The sequence below is a fragment of the Mus caroli genome, chromosome 4 (assembly GCF_900094665.2).
Source record: "Mus caroli chromosome 4, CAROLI_EIJ_v1.1, whole genome shotgun sequence".
Lineage (NCBI taxonomy): Eukaryota > Metazoa > Chordata > Mammalia > Rodentia > Muridae > Mus > Mus caroli.
Genome location: NC_034573.1, coordinates 57374152 through 57396313, shown reverse-complemented (window position 1 = coordinate 57396313; position 22162 = coordinate 57374152). Strand labels below are relative to the sequence as shown.

The window sequence follows — 22162 nt, the reverse complement described above, 5'->3', positions numbered from 1 at the left end:
ATCGACTTGCTTATGCTGTTCTAAACACATTTTCATTCAAATGAGCTGAACCTTTGCAAAATCCTGAAAGAACAGTGTTGTCCTTGAGAAGCTAGCCCAAATGACAGACTCAGGTCAAAGTGGGTGGCATGACTAGGGCAGCCGTGGCTGGAGAGAAGAGCTGATGAACACCAACCATCCTCCCTCTTCCTTGAGATTTGGTAAGAAACCAAAAGGGGGGAGCCAGAACGCCTGTACCCTCTCCTGAAAGTTCTCCAATGAGTCCTGCTCATTTGTAGACATGCACACCATGCTCCCTGCTGATGTCTGGGCACTAGGAAGTGGAACATGGTGCACCAGCACAGTCCTGACTAGAAGAAGCCAGTCCTATGCACTACGCACTCTATGTGAGTGGCACTTTATACATAGATGACTTTTTTTATTGCCTGGGCAAAATAAGGCAGAGCTGAGCCAAGGCCAGGAGCTCCAGGCCTGGTTCAGCTCCCTTAGAATGACAGGACACTGGTCCACAGGACAGGAATGATTTGCTTCCAGTCCTACAGTCCCTCGGCAGGTGCCCCTGAGCCAGCATGCTCCTAGGCTCTCAGTTCTGCAGGATAAGCAGGGTCCTTCTCCAATAGCAGCAGACAGATGGGGGCTCCCCAGGGCTGGGTATCAATAGGTGCCTGTGTCCTCACAGTTAATGGGGTCACCTGTGCCGAAGTGCTGATGGTATCATGGAGACCAGGAGGGGCAGATGCCCCAGTAGGGGGACCAAAACAGGTGCCAGAAAAAGCACAGCTGGGCAGGGGACAGTGCAGGGGCTCTGAGCTGCTTGGGAACTCTACAGTGGGTATGTCAGGTCTACTCCCTAGCCAGGACAGAGACCCCATTATCCCAAGCACAAGAAAGGTCTGTTCCTCCTCCAGGGAGAGGACAAGGCCGCCAGCTGGGAACTGGTGTCAACAAGTCATTTTCCCATCTTTCATCTTGTCTCACCTTCATTCCGGAGTCCCCAGGAAGGCCAGGCTCTCCCACTGCACCCGGCGGTCCCTGAAAGAAAGAGTCACTGGGCTGTCTTGGAGCAAGGGCCAGCCCCCTGCTTCAGGCAAGCAAAGACCCAGAAAGAGCAAGGGGTGTGCTCAGGTCACACCAGGGAGCTGCAGAAGTGGGGTTAGCCTGCAGCTTCTGAGTATTGGCAAAACTATAGGGTTGGCTGCAAGCCGGCAGAGCCTCATACTACCCAGCAGCTGGACCCTCTGCCTACCCACGAGTGCGGTTTACCACACAGGAGCCTTTGGCAGACAGACAAGGAAAATCCATGATTTGCATGAGGTTGTGGGGAGGAAGAGGCCAATGGTGGGGCAGGCCTAGGCCTCTCCTGCTTCTTTCTGACACTGGGCCAGAATGGTAAGGGTTGGCTCTGTTCATGATTCTGTACCAAGGTGCAGTCTTAGCAAGGCAGGAGGTGGGGAGGACCTCCCAGGAAGGTCCTAGATCTCATCCAGTGCTGTGAGGGAGGCTCCCAACCCCTCACCCTTGTGTGCTGCATAGATGTGCTGTCTGTAGGTTCTACTTTCAACTCTGTAGCACCAACCTAACCATCTCTGTAGGGCAGGGCAGGGATAGAGCAGCAGGTGGGGATGCAGACCACGAGGGCTGAGATGCCCCAGCGGCACTAAAGGACAAACCAGGGCTCCTTGGCACTTACCTTGGGCCCCATTTCTCCTGGAGGACCAACTGGCCCCTGAGGTCCCTGAGAGCCCTGGAGACAGACAGACCACAGTTAGGAGAAGGCAGCCTGGGTCTCCCCTATGGGGGGAGCTGTGGGGAGGCTGAGCCACATGGTCTGGCATGGTAATTGAAAGAGAAGATCCATACACCCAATCCCCAGCCATATCCAGTTCCTCTTCATCCATTTCCAGGGTCTCCTCTGCATCCAAGTGAATCCCCGTAGGGCTGTCTCACCCTGCACCTCAGCCCTACTACAACAGACAACTTTGGAACTTTAATTACTATGCCCTTTCCTATTCTGCTCTCTCCCATCCAACCTCAACTACCCCTGGCCTTCTAGGGTTCAAAGGATCTTTCTGGGTCTCCAGTCTGGCTCCTCACAGCCTTCTTGAAAAGGCTCCTCTGCTTCCCCCAAACCCATCTCTTGGGACGTCTTCTGAAGGACAAGCTATGTGTCAATGGCTTCCTTTGTTCTTCCCAGGGGACTCTCTAGCCTCCTGCCTCCTGCCTTTCTGAACGCTAAGTGTGGTGTCTATACATTTCTCAGGCCATCTTCACAGCCATATAGTAAGCACAACCCAGCTATCTCCATTTAGTAACAGACTCAGTGGCAAAGGAAGCCAAAACTCACCCTAGAACTCAGAGCCAAGCTCTCCACCCCTACAGGCCATGCCTAGCCCTATCCTTTCTATCCCTCCCCATCTGTCTACCTGGCCAACAGTCCCTCCTACAATCAGATGGAGAACAGTCTTTCAGGGCAGAGGTACCAGAGAGAGGGGATAGATACCTACCGGTTCTCCTGGGAGGCCCTTGGCACCTGGAGGGCCTGAGGGACCAGGGATGCCCTGTGGAAAAGCACAGGTGACGTTAGTCTCTTCAAACTTCTCCATTATGCTTCTCCCTTGACCTCAGGCTAGTCCTGTGGTCTATCCAGATCCCCACTTCACCCTTATAGCTGAGAGAGAAGGTCACTTGTAGGTTCCCATGATGGTCAAGAACTTGTGGTAATCTTTCCCCACCTGCCCCACAGCCATATTGAGAATCTGCAGAATCAATACTACTTACAAGGAAGCCTTTTGCACCTGAGTGGCCTCGCTCACCAGCTGCACCCTGGAAACACAGTGGGCATCTTTAGAGGCATGCGTCACAACAAACTGAGGAGGGAAAAGGGACCTGGTATGGGCAGAGACTGACATACCTGCTGTCCTGGCTGTCCAGGTCTGCCCCGAGGTCCTACACGACCCTGTGGGAAGCAGAACATATAGAGGTAGGAGAGAGGCTCTTGAGGACCACTTACATAAAGGAGGGGTCCCAAGAGACCAAGTGTCCTCCTCAACCCACTGCCTGTGGGCGTACTTAAGATCTGACAAGGTGGGTGGCTGCCACAGTCACTACAGAGGTGCTGGGGTTGGGAACCAAGAACCTTTCCCACAGAAGGGATCAGTGGAGGGCATATGTGATCCCCATGGCGCTCTCTCTCTCTCTCTCTCTCTCTCTCTCTCTCTCTCTCTCTCTCTCTCTCTCTCACACACACACACACACACACTCCCTCTCCCTCTCTCTCCCTCTCCCTCTCTTTTTCTTTCTCTTTCTCTGCAGCAGAAGGCTGGATAGTGACAAAATGACTTGCTGGGAACAGGCCCTGAATCATTCTGCAGGGTCTAGAAGGTGGAGGAGTAACATGGGGGTGTCTGTACCTTCAGGCCCTTGGATCCCTGCTCCCCAGCTGGTCCATCAGGTCCTCGAGGGCCCTGGAAAAGGAAGAAGATTCCAGCACAGTGGCCTGGACGGCAGGGGTCTCCCCTGGACTGTGCACTAGGAGGAAGAGATTGCCCAGACCCTCTGGCTCTTCCTCCTCCTCCTCTTCCATACACAGTCTGAGGTGGGTCATCTGCAATGGCTTGGGAGGCTCTTCAGAGGTCACAGCCTGTGTAAGTCAGCTGGAGACCCTAAATGCAATGTATGTCTGTCTAAAGCCAGGCTTTAGCTTACTGCCTCCTATTCCCTCCCTAACTTGTGACCCAGTTCTGGGGAGATGAAGGCAGGTAGGGGCGGGACATCCCAGGTCACAGATGGGGCTGGACTTGAGAAATGCTCCTGGTTCTGGGCTCTGTATGTGACACAATCTCACACCTTGATAGAAGGGCACAGCCCTTGGAGTGGAGGCTCAGAGGCCTGAGGGATGCAGCACATGACTAATCTGCCTGGGATCAAAGCCTTTTAGGAGAAAGGATGAGACATTGTCACAGAGAAAGTAATTGCATGGAAAGGGGCCTGATTATGGAAGTGAAGTTGACTGTGGTCGGTAGTTGAGGGTAGAATCAGAATCAGAACCCAAGCCAACCAGATGCCTGCTTATTGCCCCACTGTCTGCCGCTGTTTATTGGGATGGAGGTGAAGTCTCTATCATAGGAGCCAATAAGAGGGCCAGAACGTCTAGGCTTGCCTTCCAAGAAGGCTGTACATGGGGTGGGGCATTGAGGAGAACAACATCTAGAAGCCAGGGCTGAGTTGTAGAGAAAGAAGAGCCATCTCTCCTGCATGGAGGAGCCACCATGGGTGGCCAGCCATTATTCAGGGTTATGATACCATACAGCCTATCCTGAAGGTCTCCCAGCTACCTCCTTCCCTGTGTCTCAGGCAGGCTTTTCTATGGCAGGATGCTAGGGTTCCCATCAGAGCCACATGATATTCCCCACAGGCCACATCAGCAAACCACCCTGGGGTTGCCCTCCAGCTGGGCCAGGTTGGGCTCAGCAGAGTCACTCCTGCCAGGGGCAGAAAATCCAGTGTACCACAGCCCCCAGAGAAAAGGCAAAAGGAAAGAGAGGGAAACACAGCCTCTGTGGCCACCCTAAGGTCGAAGCTCTTGGTAAGGAACTGGGTCTGCATACCCAACCAAGCCCATTTTACAGAAAGAAAAGCAGAGGCTGAGAAGAAGGGGAAATCAGCTGTCTGATGTCCAAGGTGAAGAGCTTACTCTGAAAGCTCAGAGGTAGCACCAGGAATTCCATATCGCAGCAGCCCTTCAATAGGAACTCCCCACCTCAACAGATTGGGAAAGCCTCAGAGAGGTAAAGAGACTAGCTTGAGGATGCACAGCCACAAGCTGGGAAGGCAAGAGATTGGTCCCACTCATGGTAGCTGACCAGGCGCTTTCATTCTTTCACAGAGTGCTAACGGGCCACCCCTCTGTCTCCAGACCCTCTCTCTCAGCATAGAATGCCCACCCTACACATGGGCAGGAAAGCCAGCAGAGCCTGTCAGATCTTGCATGGCACCCGTGGGGAAACTGAGACCCAGAGAACAACGAGCCTTCCAAAGGACATAGGACAAGCTTGGCTAGAACTCAGACCTCATAGGTGCAGTGGGCACCTCTCTAGGCCCCTGCCCCAAGGCTGATCCCATGTTTCAACCTCGGCCAAACTTCACAGGAAATGGGCTCTGGTCCTTGGATGTCCCCTCCTGTCCTGAATACTCTGAGAGGAGTCTGGGTTTTCTCAACTGGGATGTGTATCGGTGGGGAGAGTCTTCTAGTTGCTGCTGGGAAGAGGTGCGGGGACAGCGTACTCTTTGTATGTGGACGGCCCAGGCTTCCGTAGTTCACCCCGCAGCTAGGTCAGGGGATACCCAGAAACCCTTAGGCCTTGTCTCACTTAAGAGACCCAGAAGGAATGGGTGCTAGGAGAGACCCTAGTGGCCAAAGCAATGTCTCATCTTCCTACCACAAGATGGCTACTCAGGCTGTCTAGTTCAGGCCGTGTCTTAAAACCAGAAGCAGCCAATAGGAGAGTGGTATCAGAACCCCACACAGGGCTTGGTAAACAACCTGGGCAGCCTGCACAATCCTGTTTCCTCTTCACAAGTGGGCCATGTGCCTTCACACCAGGGTAGGAGGCCATTCCATTTATGCCTTGTAACTGAAAAGGAGACTACATTTGGTATGTCAACGAGTTAGAGTCTCTGGGTTCAGATCTCAGCTCCAGCTGTTCTCCACGTTCACACCTGCACTCTGAGTGAGCATTAGGGAGGTTGAGGTAGCATCACTGTGCAGCTGTGCAGCCTGAGGCAAGTGCCATAAGCTATCTGTGTTGGCATTTTTCTGAGGGCAACAGTACTTCCCTGGCAGGGTAATGCCTAAGGTGAAACAAGTTACTGACTGTGACAGACAGCACAAAGATTTGGTGACTCCCCTAGGCTACTGTACTCAGAAGAGAACTTGTCTTAAAATTCTATGGCTCCACACTACCTTTAGTGGATAGCTTTGACTGTTAAAAGCCAATAGGTGTATGTGACCTATGCCCAGGTCACAAGACAACAAGGCCTGCCCTGTTGTCCCATGTGGCTGCCTCCAATGGTGGCTCACATAGTGGGAACAGTGGCAGAATGAGTGACGAATGACCGAGGCTCCTTTGTGCCCTCTGGATGGCCAAGCGTGATACTCAGACACAGGCTGGGAAGATGGCTCTGGCTCAGCTTCTAGCATCAGACTCTGGCTGTGCCTGGCCCCCTGGCCAGTGCGACAGAAATCACAAATCCCAGTGTGGGGCAGGCGACAAGAAGCAGAAGTGTCCTTGCTTACCCGGTGCCCCTTGGCTCCCCTCATGCCTGGCAGGCCTCGAGATCCTGGAGGGCCCTGTGGTAAAGAGAGAGCAACCGATTAGAAGTCCCTTCAGGGCTTGAGAGCATCGGTGGGGTGGGGAAGCCAGCAGCCACAGGACTGAGAAGTAGGCACTCTGGGCCTGCTGGGAGAAGCTCCTGGCAAACGGTGACCCTGGGTGTGGCTAGTGTCCTGGGGGTCTGGATTGGCAGAGCCTCCCTAGACAAGCCGTTTTTTTCCAATCTCACAATCAGCAATGAGAGGTGACAGCAACGTGGTGGGATAGGCACCTTCTTTCATCCCTGTGTCCTTTCTCTCCTCAGAGGGCGCCTGAGTTCTGTCCCAGCTAACACCACACAGCCCTGGGTAGGTTCCCTCAACCTGAGGCATCCTGCCTTAGGGAAGGAGAAAGGAGGAGGAGGAGGCATCATGTCATTGTGTCCTCATCATAGTCTTCTGGGTCGGAGTGGGGACAGACAGGAGGCGAGGCAGAGATCAGGGGATAGGCCTGAGCTAGGTACAGTGGTTCACACTTGTACTCAGAGCATTAGAGAGGTTGAGGCAGAAGCAGCCTAGTTCAAGACCAGCCTAGTTCCGTTTCCTAAACTGTGGCCGGAGACTCCAGACTGAGGTCATGTAACTGAACGTGGAGGCTGAGGAAAAGACTGGCAGCAGTTAGAGGCTTCTGAATGTATAAAATGAACCAATTTAAAATCAAAACCGTGAGTCAGACCCTTCAGGCTGTGCTCGCCTGTGTTGTATCATATGACTCCACTGTATCCGTGGCCATGACCATATAACACACGCAGTTTACACTGCACATTTCATTCCAGCAAGCATCCCAGCAAACACTGTCGGGGATACCTGTGCTCAGATCTGAGACAAGCATCTGTTCTAAACCGCAATGTTCTGACTCATTTCTGTCTGCACACAAATATGTCACTCCAATAAAGGAAAACAAAGACTTTAAATATTTTCCTACCACCACGTTCAGCGCGGAGATATCAGGTGTCAAATTAACATATCTTTAGATTGTATTAGAATGTTTGGTTTTAAAAACTGCTTTGATGATTTGAGTTCCAGTTTTAAAAAAAATCATTCACTGAAGAAGTTTGGCTTGGAATTAGAACAACATTTCCAGCAATTTCTGAATGGTCCCAAATACACTTCTGCCATTTTTTATTATGTATTTGTGCAAAGCAGAATTTTCAGCATTGATGATTAAATTTAAAACATCTGCCAATCAACTCTGAAAACTGGCGAGGACGCCCCAGGTCCAGCAGTATCAAATGTTCAGCCAAGCTGTAATCCTCTATGTAAAAGTTAACAAGCACTTCCATCTCAGCAGTATGCAAGCTTGCTTCCATATTTAACAGATGGTGAAAAGATTCAGACACCAACAACGGTTTCAAAGGGAATTTCTGTGTGACTTAGTGTCAGTAGGTGTTTGACCTGTAGAGCTATTTTATAAAGCTATACATCCAGAGTTGCATGAACGTTTCTTGTGTGAAGAGTCATGAGTGGAAAGGGTTTAAGACTCTCTGGCCTGACCTAGTCTGAGTTCTGGGACAGCTGGGACTTCACAGTGAGACCTTATCTAAAAAACAAACAGGAAGGGAGGGAGGGAGGGAGGCAGGAAAGGAAGGAGGGAGGAAACAACAAGAAGCAAATAGGAAGGTGAGGGCAGAATCAGAATGGCCACTTAGCTTGGGTCCTTTAAACTCGGCAGGGTTCTCAGAGAGCACAGATAACCCTCTGTTCCAGCCAGCTAGACCCTGTGATGGAGGCAGGAGCCTTCTAGAGAGGGGCAGCCTCATCTTCTGGATGCCAGTGAGCAGCCCAGCCCCATCCTGCTGCTCCTACAGCCCTGAGGTGCAGACATATTAGCCCACATACCCACTTGGTCTGCCACTGCTGGAGCAAAATGGCCATCATGCAGCCTGACATACCAGCAACCCCAGGCTTGCACGGTAAGAAGGCAGCAGGCAAGCAGCTGGTAGGTGTAGTAACAGGCTGCTTTCCAGAATGCTCTCTCAGAAGGCATATAGCACACCCTCCGAGGCCTCAGGAGCTAGGTTCCATATGAGCTAAATTATGTGAAGGACCCAAGGCCAGGGAACTGGACCACAGCAGGGCACAGTCCCACGACCACTAGCTGTGAGGCCTAGGGCAAATCACCTCGCCTCAGTGTCCTCATCTACAGCAAGAATGGCAAACGTCCCTTCTCCCTCAGGCTGGTGGGCATCGAAGGGACCTGCAGCATCCTCAACAGGTCTGAGGACCTGCCTCCCTCTACACAGCCATTAGTTTGGGATTAAGCTCAGAGTGCAGAGTGAGGAAGTTAACAGGACAGGAAAATGCTCAGCAGACATGACACTTCAATGGTAGACACCATTACAGTGGCATGCATTGTGTCTCGCAAGTAGCCGATGACATCTATGAGGTGCTCAGGAGTGACAGCACACAACATACCAGCCACTTCTCACCTCAGTGGTGATGGCAGCATGACGCTGGCTGACAGCTGGGGAAACTGAGGTAGAGGAAGCCTCAGGTGTGAAGGTTCACACAGATGCGTGTGCGTACATGGGGCAGCCAGAGGTCAATTCCGGGTGTCTCCCTCTGTCAATCTCCACCTTATTTTTTGAGGCAGGGTCTCTCACTGAATGACTAGGCTGGCTGATCAGCTAGGCTGGCTGGCCGATCACTGAGTCCCCAGGCTGGTCCTAGCTCCACCTCCCCACCACTGGGGTTTCAGGTGATCACCAGTACACTTAGATTTTTTCACAGATGTTAAGGGTCCAAATTCAGATCCTGATGTTTACACAGCAAGATTTCCAAATGAACCATCTCCTCAGACCCAGAAGAAAGAATTTAATGGCAGACCCTAAGCACTCTTGGGCTTAGGTTTCAGTGGGCATCTTACATGCCAGCGGGCTCTAACCATTCCAGCTTTGAACATTGGATGGAGGCTGAGTATTGGACTGCAAACTATCCTCTGCCTCCTCCTTCTTTCCACCACAGTCCTGGCCCTAAATCTCGAGTCAGATGTGGCTTTCCCCTTTCATGAGCAGGGCAAACAATGCATGTGACTGAGACCCCAAAAGGTGGGTCTGCCCAGGGACACCTTTTCATTGACTCAAAGGACTGTGGGGAGGATGCAGCCACCTGGTGCTTGGCACATGCTTGGTGATGGCTATGCACGTCCAGGTTTTATTTGTATGAATCCCTTACTGCCTCTCTTCAGTACCTGACATAAGCCTGGTATGCAGCGGGTGCTCAGTAAATACCTCTCAACGGCCGAGAGAATGATTTTGTTGATACTCCATTGGATAGAGACAAGTTTCAGAATGGGATCTGTTTCCTGCCCTTTTTGCACCCACCGGGCAGTCCACACACCCAGTATACAGTTGGTATACAAACCAGGGTAGAAATGGGCTTGCCTTTTCTCTCAGCACAGAGAACCGGTACGTGGGAAACCCCACCACCAGGTCATGTCATCAACAGTGCCTGCATCCTCTTGTTCAGCACTACAGAGCTCCTTCCTCTGGCTTTATCAGAACTCATCATTCCCAGATCTTCCCAGGGATGGTACTGCCCCTCATCACTCTATTCTGATTGGATGGTACTGCCCCTCATCACTCTATTCTGATTGACTCCAGGGATGAGCCTTGTCCTTGTCTTCGTGAGTGTTCCACATCTCATCTACTCCAATCACTTATTCCAAACAAGAGCAGCCCCTAGCCACCCTCAGGGGTATATCCAACTCTGGGGTTCCTGACCACATACCTCCTGCAGCCCTCCCTACTACTATTCCCCCTAGGCTGCCTTAGGAGTCTCTGGAAACTTTCTTTGGCCTCAGTCATGCCAGAAAGCCTCAAACACTCCCATAAAGACATCCCTGATTTATCAGATTTTCTATGACGTGACCACTCCTGAGGACAGATTGCTCTCTGCCTTGCTGACCTCTGTGTTCCCAGTTCCAGAACCTACAGAGGTTACTCACTGATCAAGTATGCAACAGGTTAAGAACAGAAAGGACACAATCAAGTGCTCCTGAGCGTCACAGATTGCCCCAAATGGAACCTCAGGCCCAGAGCTCCATTCAGCCTATGGTTCAGTTACTATTGTCTCAACATTTTCCAGGTTTCACTTGAATAAAATGTGGGCTCAGAGAATGCTGTAGTATCTGCCTGGGCACCCAGCCTGGGACCAGGGCTGGATGTCCACTCAGGTCTGAGACTTAAGGTCTGGACTCCATGTGTTTTTGCTTAGGAGACATGAGAGATTTGTTTACCCAGGGTCCAGGCTCTCCAGGGTTCCCAATACCACCGGGTGTTCCAGGATGGCCCTGCCAAGGAGGAAGAGAAATGATGAGTCAGCTGATGAAGGTTCAATATCCTTTCTCCTTCAGCCCCAAGCCAGGGTGAGGTGGTCAAAAGCCACTCCAGGCCAGGGATGCAGAGAGCAAGGCATCCAGTCTGAAGCATGTGATGTGTGGAGGGAACAGCACTACCACCTGAGGCTATGCCAGGAGAGGGGAGAGGATGCAGACTTACTCCTTACCATCGACCCCTTGGGTCCAGGTGCACCTGGGGGTCCCATCACTCCACGGTCTCCCTGTGATGGAAACAGCAAGGCACATAGGTCATGGTTGGGTCTGGGGGACTGGGAGGAAGGGACCCAAAGGGAGGCAATAATTTGACAATGGTCTCCGGAGTTACTCCCCAGATAATTCACATTGTAATAATGTGAATTCAGTGGCAGGAAACCCCAGCATCCTCTCCCAGGGTAATGTAAAGAATGTCCCTGGGCCAGGATGGTCCCAATGAAATATATAATGACTGCATCACCCATTTGATCTTGGCCCAGATCACATGGTTCTCATTAGGCCTGCTACCTCCTGGGCTGGGCTTGCTGACACAGAAGCAGTTATAGCCACCTGTCTTTCTTTCTGTTCATGGCACTCTCTCCCCCATGGCACACCAGATAGACATCACTCATGTCCTCTAGAGCAATTCAAATAGGCCAGGGAGTCAAGGGCAGCAGGCAAGGCTACAGTCATCCTGCCTCTGTTTCTATAAGGCCCATTTCTCCTCTTGATGTAAAAATGAATTAAGCACCCATTGCGTGCTGACATTAGCACATACCAGACCCCAGATATTCCATGAGGAGAAGAAACAGATCAATTCCTACAATGCAAGACACCCAATGGGTTGGGGAGATAGCTGGGACCCCTAGAAAACATGCATCCTGGGACAGGTGCAGGGCAGGACAGGGAGGCCGTGCTAGCCACTGCCACAGGGGTGTCACCACCTGGTGATGAAAGGACTCCCAGCAAGTGACTCAAGAAGAGTGGACATGGGTGGATGGGCTTGGGAAGAGGGCTGCCCAAAGCAAGGATCCACAGGTGAGGAAGGACATGAGAAACTTGAGTAATAGAAGTCCTGACTTTGATGCTGTGTGATGGTCACATAAGCTGTTGGCACTAAGGGGCATAGAGTAAGAGCCCCCGAGGCTCTCCTGTACAAACTTCACAACATTCGGTGAGTGGTTAACTACTTTAAAATAGCGTTAGAGTTAGCAGCAGAGGAGGAGCATAGGGAGGACCTGGGGATGGAGGAAGAATGAAGCGCTTGAGTCTGCAAACCTGCTAGGCCCCTAGAGAGACAGGGGAAGCCACAGATCACTACTTGGGCGAAGGGCTTAGTTGGCTTTGTTGGCCTTCAGTGATGGGCCTGGTTCAAATCCGAGCTCTGGCACGTACAATCTAGTTGGTCTTGGGCAAGCCACCCCTTCTGCTGGCATCTCACTGACCTTCCCTCTAGAACAGAGCTTCCAGGAGCTATGGAGGAACCTGAAGCAATGACCACTGAAGAATAACCCAACTACTGCTACCCAGGCTGGGTGATGCCAGCTGGCAGCTGTGAGAACCCAGGGTGCACACATCAACTGGCGGCCATGCCAATGTCTGATTATGGGTATGGTTGAAGACAAGGGCTCTGGGATGCAAGGACATGAGGTACAGAGACAGGAACATAGGCTCTTAGAGAACATGGATGCCAGAACCAGAGGGAGGTGGTGCAATTTCTGCAGCCCCCAGCCCCACTGGCCTTTGCCTGTCTTGATAAAATAAAGCTCAAGCTCTGAGGGCTTGTCTCCAGCACCCTCACTTACCTTCTCCCCAACAATCCCAGGCTCTCCGACAAGACCAATGAATCCCATAAGCCCCTGGGAATGACACATCAGGGAAAAAACACGAGTGAATCTGGGGGCATGCTGAGTGTTCAAGGTTTTCCCTCTCCTGGGGCCCAGCCCACCCGTCATCCCACCACCTCATTCCCCCCCTCCATCCCTCCTCAGTCCATGCCGAGTGACTCTTATGGCTGGAACTGCCGTGGACTAGCACAGCCTCCAGGCTCCCTCTCCTCGCACACTGCCAGATGGTTCAGATTTGAGAGCCAAGCAGTGGGGCTGCTGCCAGCAACCCTGGGAGCTGAGCATTCTTCCCGTGCCAGAAGCAGGCTGGGATCCCTACACATTTGGAGAACTGGAGTATGTGTGTGTGTGTGGAGTGGGGGTGAACTGGGAAGAGGCCATCTGTCTCCATCTTTGGGGGCTCTGGGGCTTTTTCAGAGAGAAACAAACTTGTTGACTGGAACAGAAAAAACACTAACAGTCTGCAGCAGAGATGGGGGTGGAATGTAGGAAGTGGAGGTTTCTACTGAAGGGCTTTCCTGTGCTGAAGGTTCATGTTCTCAGACACACAGACATAAACACACAGACAGACAGACACACACACACAGATACACATGGGCACTCTTACACACACACACACATACACAGAGTACAAAGACACATACACACATGCAAAGAGACAGGCATACACACAAATACACATAAACATACACACACACAGATACATACAGACATGCACAGCATATACATAGACACATATATGCACATACATACCCCATACACAAACACACACACACACACACATACACAGAGTACAAAGACACATACACACATGCAAAGAGACAGGCATACACACAAATACACATAAACATACACACACAGAGATACACACAGACATGCACAGCATATACATAGACACATATATGCACATACATATCCCATACACAAACACACACACACACACACACACACACACACACACACCTCCTTTGGTTCTTTTTTTTTAACTCATCTGTGTGTGACAACTTGTCTCCAGGTTCCAGAGGCTTTTCTTAGTGGCCCTGCCGTCAACCCTGAGCATGCCTATGCCTAGGGCAGGTAATTAGCCAAGAGTCCCCACGGAGGTAAAGCAAATTCTTGCTGTAACCCACCTCCTCTCTGTTGAGACACATACTCAGAGGGCTCCTATGTGGGTCAGGAGGGCCAAAGAAGCTTTGGGGGACTGCAAATGTACAGCCAAGCATTTCCCAGAAAATTAGGACATACAGGAGTGGGTGGGTTTGTCCTGTGAGATCTGCCCCTCACTTCTGACCAACGAGAGGTGAGACCTGGAGCTTTTAAGAACCCAGAGGCCCAGTGCCCAATTAAGCTGGAGAGTCAGGCTACCTGCCAGGGAGCTGGGGGAGTGGGGTGGGTGCTGCTCAGTACACAAAGCCCATTTTCCTCCTCCACAGACAGCTGTAAGTGGCAAGCTCCCAGGGGCCATGAGTATCTCCTGGTGGCAGCCAAGTGGGTGGAGGCAGGGACTCAGACAATGCCTCTCCCTGCCCTCTTGAACCTTTTCTCCACTGTAGGCCCCAACGATATGCATGTGAGTGGGTCAGCACCACCACCACCCACAGGATGGCCTCCTGGCCTGTCTCTGGCCCAGAGACTCTTTCAGAGGTGATGTGTGGGAGCTACAGTGTGAGCTATGGGCTCATGGATCATATGTCACGGAGGAGAGCCAGGTACTCACTTTTCCAACAACTAAACAAAACCTGGGCATGATAACTCACATGTTTGAAAAGCAGAAGCTGGAGCACAGTCTGGAGTCTAGCCTGAGCTATATACGAAGTACCAAGACAGGCAGAGGGCTACATAGTGAGTCCCTGTCTCAAAAGTCAAAACCAAACAACCAATAAATCAAATAAACTGGGGTCTTTCTAAGGTGATATAATACCTATAGCTCCATGTATGGAGGGCTTGTTATATGTCAAATCCTGCATTTGGCAGTCTGACTATGCCACTTTTATTCAAACTCCAGGTTTATGGGCCCTGAACTAATTGGTCTACCTACATGTCACCTACAGAACTAGCAACTCAATAAAAGTCCCTGCACCTCCTGATGTTTTGGACTGTTCATGACCCTGATGCTTTAAAAGGGGCACATGACTAAAACACCACCAGTATGCCCCACCAGGAAGTAGTCAGACAATTAAATGGTGTCAGAGAAGGGAACAAATATGGCTTTGTGGAAAGGAGCCTGCCTGATGGGCCTGGAGAAAGAAATTGCATGGTTACTTTATGTTTATTATTTGTCCGGACCTAGAAGACATAAATCTCCAAGACAAAGCCAGCCGGGATCTGAATGAGCTATCCAGCAAGTGCCTGTCACCCTGTCCCCCAGAGCCCCATGGGGTTCCTTCCTTGGGGGGGTTGGACTGGCAGTAAGTCAGATGGAAGGGGAGCAGTCTCTCTCATGGGTGTACAGGGCTTCCTTCTGACAGGTTGGTCAGAGAAGTATCTCTGAAAGTCAGGGGCATAGCCTGTTCCTCTCTAGCTGCCAAGATATGGTGGCATCTCCCTCCTCACACCATTCTGTTGGGCACTGGAGGGAGGAGGGTCTTGCTTCTGAGAATCAGACAGCTGCGAGTGAGACTGCAGCTGGACCACCACTCCCAGTAGGTGTTGATGTGCTCATTGTCCTTGGACAGGGCTCCAAAAAGGCAAGCCTCACACCTTATTCCCAGCACCTAGGACAGGGCCTGGCAAGCAGTCCGTGCTCATTGGTAGATAAATGCAAGGGTCCTGGAAAATCAACAGATTTCCCATTTTTGTCTGGGTAGAACCTGGGGAACTCGGACTCGGAGCCTCTGAAGAGTCAGTTAGTTCTGAGGTATGCTACTGCCAAAGAGACCTTAGACAAGCTACTTAATTTCTCAGGGCCTTGGTTTCCTCATTTGCAAACTGGGAGTTATAACAGCTCCCATCACAGAAGTGTTGGAGGGACCGCAGACACTTGTGTCTAGTGCCTGGCGTAGAGCCTAGTACCTCATGGGTGAGCAGTCAATGAAGCCATTCCTGTGATTACAAGCATGGCCTGTAATGTGAGCTTGGGGGGATCTTTCCTGGGGAGCCTGTGGTTCCGCCAGGAACAGGAAACACCCACCCCTTTGCTATGATCACATGAAGAGAGACTGGTGTCCTCCCATGCCTTAGAGCAGATGCAGGGGCCAGCGCTGAGGCTCAGCTCAGACAGCCTTCCCTCCTGTCACAGTTTGTAACTGCCTCTGGACACACAGCTAGCTGGGGGCTCTGCTGTCCTGGGGAGCCAGGGCCATCCCAGGCAGGGTGTCTATACCTCTTAGGCCCAGCTCAGCCACTGCCCCTTATGAGCATAACTTTGACCCCATTTTTCCTCCCAAGTATGTGACACAAACTGCCAGTGTGGGCCAGAATTCAGAGTTTCTAAACCAGGAGGCTCCCGATAAGTTTCTATGGATGGAGTACAGAACTTGATGGAATCCGGGAACTTGAAATGACAAGCTTACAATTTTTATATGCATTACCTATTAAAATGTTGCATCTTTCTCCAAGTACGAACATATATGCAACCAGCCCCAGTAGTATCTAACACTTGTGACTCTCCACCTGGTTATACATCACTACAATCATTCCTACACTGATCTCAGAGCTGTATTACACATTAACATGGCAGTCGCTGTTAGCTAGCATTGTTGAGGGTATTAATCAAGAGGTAGATATATGCATGCCACATCTAGACAAGCTTTTGTATGTGCTTCTGCTTAACCGGTTGTCTTTGAGTCCCCCACTTTGACGTTATTTGCTTAAATCTACTCAAAGGAAGGTTCCATGGGCTTCCTCAGCTGGGCACGGGTATCTAAGGCACAGGAAATGGTCAGGGCTCTGGAGAAAGTGTCTCCCAAGAATCCCTGTGTCCTGACAGTCCCAAGGTTTTAAGTATCAGCTTCCCCAGGGCCAACCATTAGCATAACTATGAACTTGAATTTGCTGGATCTTTTCCAGTAAGGAAATACATCTAGGCTGAGACAAGCTCCCAAGCTCTCAAGCTCCCGGCTTCCCACAGCATGTGCTCAAAAGACACTGAAAGATTTCAAACATGTTGGCCTGTCCTGGTTTTAATTCCTCTCTCTCTCTCTCTCTCTCTCTCTCTCTCTCTCTCTCTCTCTCTCTCAACAGATGTCACAGGCCTTTCAAGGAAGCCTGTCCCATGTGAGTTTCACGCCATTGATGGAACTTCTGGGTAAAACTGAATTCTTCTGAGTCCTCAGTAGTATTCTTCAAGACTCCTCAAGGGTCCTCATTTAGAGGAGTGAAAAATATCACCCAACGCCATGTCTGAGCCCTCCTTGAGCCAAGCTGGCAAGAGGCACTGAGACCTGGAGGGAGGCCTGAAGATGACCATCCACACAGCAGCAAAAGTGCTTCTCTAACAGGTAGAGGAAGGCGAGGAGCCTCAAACTTTCTTTGACTGACATGTGGCAACCTTTCTTCTGCAGACCTTGTTCCTGCTTTCCAGATACCCAGAGCCTCTGTTTTGAGTTGTTTCTTTACAACTTAGGGAGGCTTGGACTTTGAGCCTCTTAAGAATGGAACTGTTTCTCTGGATAAGGCAGTAGTTCTCAACCTTCCTAGCTGTGACCCCTCATGGTGTGATGACCTCAACCACACATTTTTTTGTGGCTTCTTCATAACTATAATTTTGCTACTGTTATGAATTGTAATGTAAATTTCTGATATACAATTGTCTGATATACAATTGGAGAACTCTGACTTAGCCTCAGTTCTAGTGGGTGAAATCACACTAACCATTTGAGCAAATGCATCAAAAACTGTATTAAAGAGTCAAGCCTTATTATTCAGTGTGTGAGAGGCCTGGCTCTGGAATGTTTCCAGCCTGAGTGACTACCTAGCAATAGACTTAGCACAGGGAAGCCACTGTATAGGCACCATAACTAACTTACCAGTTCACCCACAGGTCCTGGCCGTCCAGGATCCCCTGGTTCCCCCTGCAAAGGAACAAAAATAGAAGAAAAGTCAGGTCATAGGGTGGGATGATGAAACCACCCAAGGAAGTGCCAAGGGCCAAGTGGTCTTAGATGTCATTGGTGATGATGAACAAGAACCACAATCCCCAGACTTTGGCCTTAAAGATGCCAGTTAGCAGCAACCAAAGAGTACTTTTCCAACACTACAATCTCATTTCCTTTGAGTGGGTAATGGAATTCTCCAGCATCCTGACTCCTTTCGGACACCAAGCAACCTAATTAACTTTGTTAGGGTGGAAAGGACTGTAAGGTCACAGAGCCAGCTACAAGGAGGGCTAGAATTGGGACCTTGGTTAGCCTGACTGAGGCCATTTCTATGTAGGCTGCCCACTTCAGGAAGAACGTGGAATTGCAGGTAAAGATCATTGAAAACTAAGCCTCCCTTCCAAGCTTCATCACCAGCAAGGATATTTTTCAGGAGTCTTGTCTCTGAGCTGGGTTCATCCTCCCAGCTTCTTGAGACCTGGCATAACTTTACCAGGTCTCTGATGAACAGATATTATTCAATAGGTGGCATAGCATACACACACACATTGTCCTGGGATGAATCTACCAATCAGAGAAATCCAACTGGTATCTGAGGGACTGTGGCAAGACTCAAAGGGCAGGATGCAGCCTCATAAGAAGAGGAGCTTAGAAACAAAACATAGCTCATGTGTCCAAGCCATAGTCTAAGTGTCAGGAATGCTGGTAGGGTCAGGCCAGACACATGGCCATCCACTCCCTTGGATGAAGGTTATCACCAGGGTCCAAGGGATCCTCCAACAGTTTCCTATCCTCCTCTTCCAATGTATTTATAGACTGAGCCCAACACAGATCCCTTTAAAGGGCCTTCCTTGGAAATGATGGTTAATCTTCGGTATCAACCTTAGTGGATTTGAAATGGGCATCAAAACACATGTGTGTGTCTATGCTGGTATTTCTAGGGAGGATTAACTGAGACAGGAAGACTCATCCTGACCATGGGTAGCACTGTCTCAGGGGCTGGGCACCCAAGTGAATAAAAGGAAGAAAGGGGACAGCCACCTGTTGAGGTTTGGTCTGTTGCTATGTATTGTAATGCTAAGTGTGGGCCCCCAAGGCCTGGTTGCCCCAGAGATAAGAGAATCCTCAGGTAGACCCAAGTGATGCTGTGAGACCTCACCCCCAAGTTATTTCTGATTGATGAATAAAGACACCTACAGCCTGGAGTTGGGCAGAATTGAGATAGGCAGGCCTTGGTGTTCCCGGACTTGCTGTTGAAAGAGACCAGGAGAGGGAGAAGAAGGTGGAGAGAGGAGAAAGTCACCGTGGGTTAAGAGTCAAGAAAGCACTGGCCATGAGGTCTGGCCAATTGGAGTTAAGAGCAGCCCAGATGAAACATGGAAAATAATAACTCCAGGTTATCGATAAGAAAGTAGATTCTGATAGCACAGAGGGTAGATATCTGCCCAGCTCTAGTGTTGTGTAACTTATTGTAGATAATAAAAGTTGTGTGTCTTTTATCTGGGAACTGAATGATCAGAGGTGGATACAAGCCTTAGATTGAGACTTAATATTCCACATCAGCCACCACCCCCTGCTTTCTGCTTCCCACTCTGCCCAGATGCCAGGAGGCTCAGTTACACAGTGTGGCCTCCATGACCCCCACTGCACCTCTCCGGCCACGGTGACCTGTACCTTCTTAAACTGGCAGCCAAAATAGATTCTTCTTTCCTGTGCTGGCTAGTTTTACGTCAACTCGACATGCTATAGCTATCTGAGAGGAGGGAATCTCAGTCGAGAACATGCCTCCATAAGACCAGGCTGTAGGCAGGTCTTTAGAGCATTTCATTAACTACTGATTGGTAGGAAGTGTCTGGCACCTTGTGGGTGGGACTGTCCCTGGGCTGGTAGTGTCCTGGATTCCATAAGAAAACAGGCTGAGCAAGGCATGAAGAGAAGTCCTGTTAGCAGCACCCTTCTAGGGCCTCTTCATCAGCTCCTGCCTACAGGTTCCTGTCCTACTTGAGTGCCTGTCCTGACTTCCTTCTGTGATGAACAGTGATGTGGAAGTGTAGGTCAGTTAAACCCTTTCCTCTCCAACTTGCTTTTGGTTATGGCATTTCATTACAGCACAGTGACCCTAATTAAGACGTTCCCTTAACCGGTTTTCTATCAGGCATTTTGTTGCTGAGATGAGAAAAGTAGCCCACTCCTTTACTGGGATCAGTACTTATTTTGATCATTAAAATAAGGCCCACTAATAGACATAATGCACCTTTATCATGCATCAGAGGCTATCCTGAGGCCCAGAGGAGAAAGCAGAATTCTCCATCTACTCCGGTTAAGCACTGTCAGTCTCTTGCCTGCTCAGTATAGGAGGAAGGCAGGTGACACCCCAGCTCACACTCCCATTCACAGCCTGCCCAATTGTCTGCCGTATCTGTTACTTGAACAATCCCCCACCCCCACCCCCCACTGTTGGACATGTAGTCTACTTCCTTTTCCCTCTGTTACCCTGGATTGAATAAGGACGACGGTTTTCCCTCCTTTTTCATTAGCCATGAGATTCTGTGCTTGTCCAAGGCTTTATATGACCCACCTCTTCCTCTGCCACCACCCCCAGACATGCTTCAATCTCCTCACCTTTGAGCCATCCAGACCAGGCCTCCCAGGAAACCCTTTCCTTCCAGGCTGACCCTGCAACAGAGAGACACACATGAAGGGGGCTGCCAGGGACAATGCTGAGGGACCCTGGAGAATCTTAGGAATCTAGCACATTATGGAGGGGACAGCGATGTAGAAATCCAGTGTCACCAGGCATCCAGACAAAGGAATTCAAAGATACTCTCCAGCTAGGTGGCCTCAGCATGGCTTCCTCGTTCCCTGGACTGATATGTCCTAAACAGGGACAATGGCCCCTGTTTTCTATGGGAGAGGTAAGGAAGAGGTTGGGCAGAGCACCTGGGCTCAGGGTAATTCAGACTTCCTGTTTGTGGTCTTCCAAACATGGTCAGAGAACTCTGCTATCCCCAGGACCCTTTTAGGAGAGCCAGGTGGGAAAGTCTGCTTCACAGTAGCCCTGGGGTGTCTGCCATCTGCCTTCCTCACTCTCTCTGATGCATGTAGTGGACTGTTCAGAGACTTTGTGACTCATGGCGCCATCACAGACTGATGCAGACACAGAAGTAGGAAGCCAGCTGACTTCACCAGAGTGACATTAAAGAGCTTGGCAAAAATGGGAACACTGAGCTGATTTTGTCCCACTTGCTTGTCCCGATTCAGAAAATATAGTGATTTCAGACAAAAGACAAGATTCTGCTTATGAGGAACAGACTTATAATTAACTTCCACTGAATAAATAAGCATGCCTAGAGTGTGTTTGTTCTAATTATTCATACCAATCAGATATAACCCACACTAGCAAAGATTCTTGGGTGCTCCATCATTTCTGAATGTTAAAGAGAAACTGAAATCAGAAGCCCGAGGGACTGCCAGTCAACACCATGGCTGGGTGTGGGGGGGTGCAGGTGGGGCAGGTAGGTGTTCTGCAAAGCTGGAAGCTGGGGAGAGAATATCCACCTCAGCTCTGGTAGCCAACCCTACATCCTAGCTGTAGGACCCAGGCTAGAAGCTGGCATCTGCTGTTCCTCTTGGATAAGACTGAGCAAAGTGGGCAGCTCCTGGAAGAATTCCCTAGGAAACAGTCACATAGAATCCAACAGACCTAAGAGGCAGGTAAGGCCATTGGCACCCGCCTTCAGTCTCCCTCCTTAGGCCACTTCTTGTGTTCTTTGACTGGCCAGGGGCCTCCCTGCTGGCTGTTCTCCAGACCACCAGCCAAAGGTTGCCCTGCCTAGGCCCACTGGCGCAGCTCCAAGAAGCTCCTCCGGGCCAGTAACACTCACCTCCAAGCCTGGGACTCCTGGTGGCCCCATGGGTCCTTCATCTCCCTAGAGGTGGGGGGGGGGGCATAAGAAAAGAAGAAAGACAAAGGGGAAAGTTAACTTGGGATCCTGGGAGAGCTCGTGCTGTAAGGAGGGAGAGCACACAGTGTGTAGAGTCCTTGCTGGGGGATGGAGAGCCTGGCTCACAGCTTGGACCCAAGGTTTGGGAGGTGTCCATCAGTCTCCATCTAAGGGTCATACCACAAATCCCAGTGTCTAAGCTATTCAAGAATGAGATCTCAGGCTCCAGCTCAGAGACAGATTTGGTTCTGAGTTCTGCTCTGAACTCCATAGCAGACATAGCCCTGGTGTATGCCTCAGTTTCCTCTCACTGAATCCTTGATGATAGGCTTCAGCTGAGTCCTAGAGGTTGGGTGACATCTTGCTTTAACGATGCCACACCACCCTGCACACAGCACTCAGGAAGGCACAGTGTCCTGGTGAATGTATGAAGGAGTGAGTGGCCCCATAAGCCCAGAGCCTGGCTCAGTAAGGGTTTTCCTGGGCAGCTATGTAAGCACAGGCAGAGAGGCCTCCGCTGAAACTTTCACCTCCCTCGCTTCCTTCCATTCCCGTTCCTGGCCATGACTCTCCAGCCCTCCAAAGGTTACAACAGTCTCCAGCTTGATCCTTCTGGCATCCGGGGCCTGACCACAAGCCCCTTTAAGCAACCC

General features: G+C 50.6%; 1 protein-coding gene across 6 annotated transcripts in view; it reads right to left on the bottom strand.

Annotated features, from left to right (window-relative positions):
* The window catches only part of Col27a1 (collagen type XXVII alpha 1 chain), a 119720-nt gene that overhangs the window by 30249 nt on the left and 67309 nt on the right, over window positions 1-22162 (bottom strand). For all 6 annotated transcript variants that reach the window (XM_029476283.1, XM_021159800.2, XM_029476282.1 and 3 more), the window contains exons 22-34: window positions 21450-21494; window positions 20188-20241; window positions 17497-17541; window positions 12488-12541; window positions 10877-10930; window positions 10608-10661; window positions 6296-6349; window positions 3411-3464; window positions 2912-2956; window positions 2779-2823; window positions 2505-2558; window positions 1691-1744; window positions 979-1032 (exon numbers count right to left, since the gene is read on the bottom strand). In XM_029476283.1, coding sequence (XP_029332143.1) covers window positions 979-1032; window positions 1691-1744; window positions 2505-2558; window positions 2779-2823; window positions 2912-2956; window positions 3411-3464; window positions 6296-6349; window positions 10608-10661; window positions 10877-10930; window positions 12488-12541; window positions 17497-17541; window positions 20188-20241; window positions 21450-21494 — 666 coding nt within the window. The remainder of the gene's footprint in view (window positions 1-978; window positions 1033-1690; window positions 1745-2504; window positions 2559-2778; window positions 2824-2911; window positions 2957-3410; window positions 3465-6295; window positions 6350-10607; window positions 10662-10876; window positions 10931-12487; window positions 12542-17496; window positions 17542-20187; window positions 20242-21449; window positions 21495-22162) is intronic.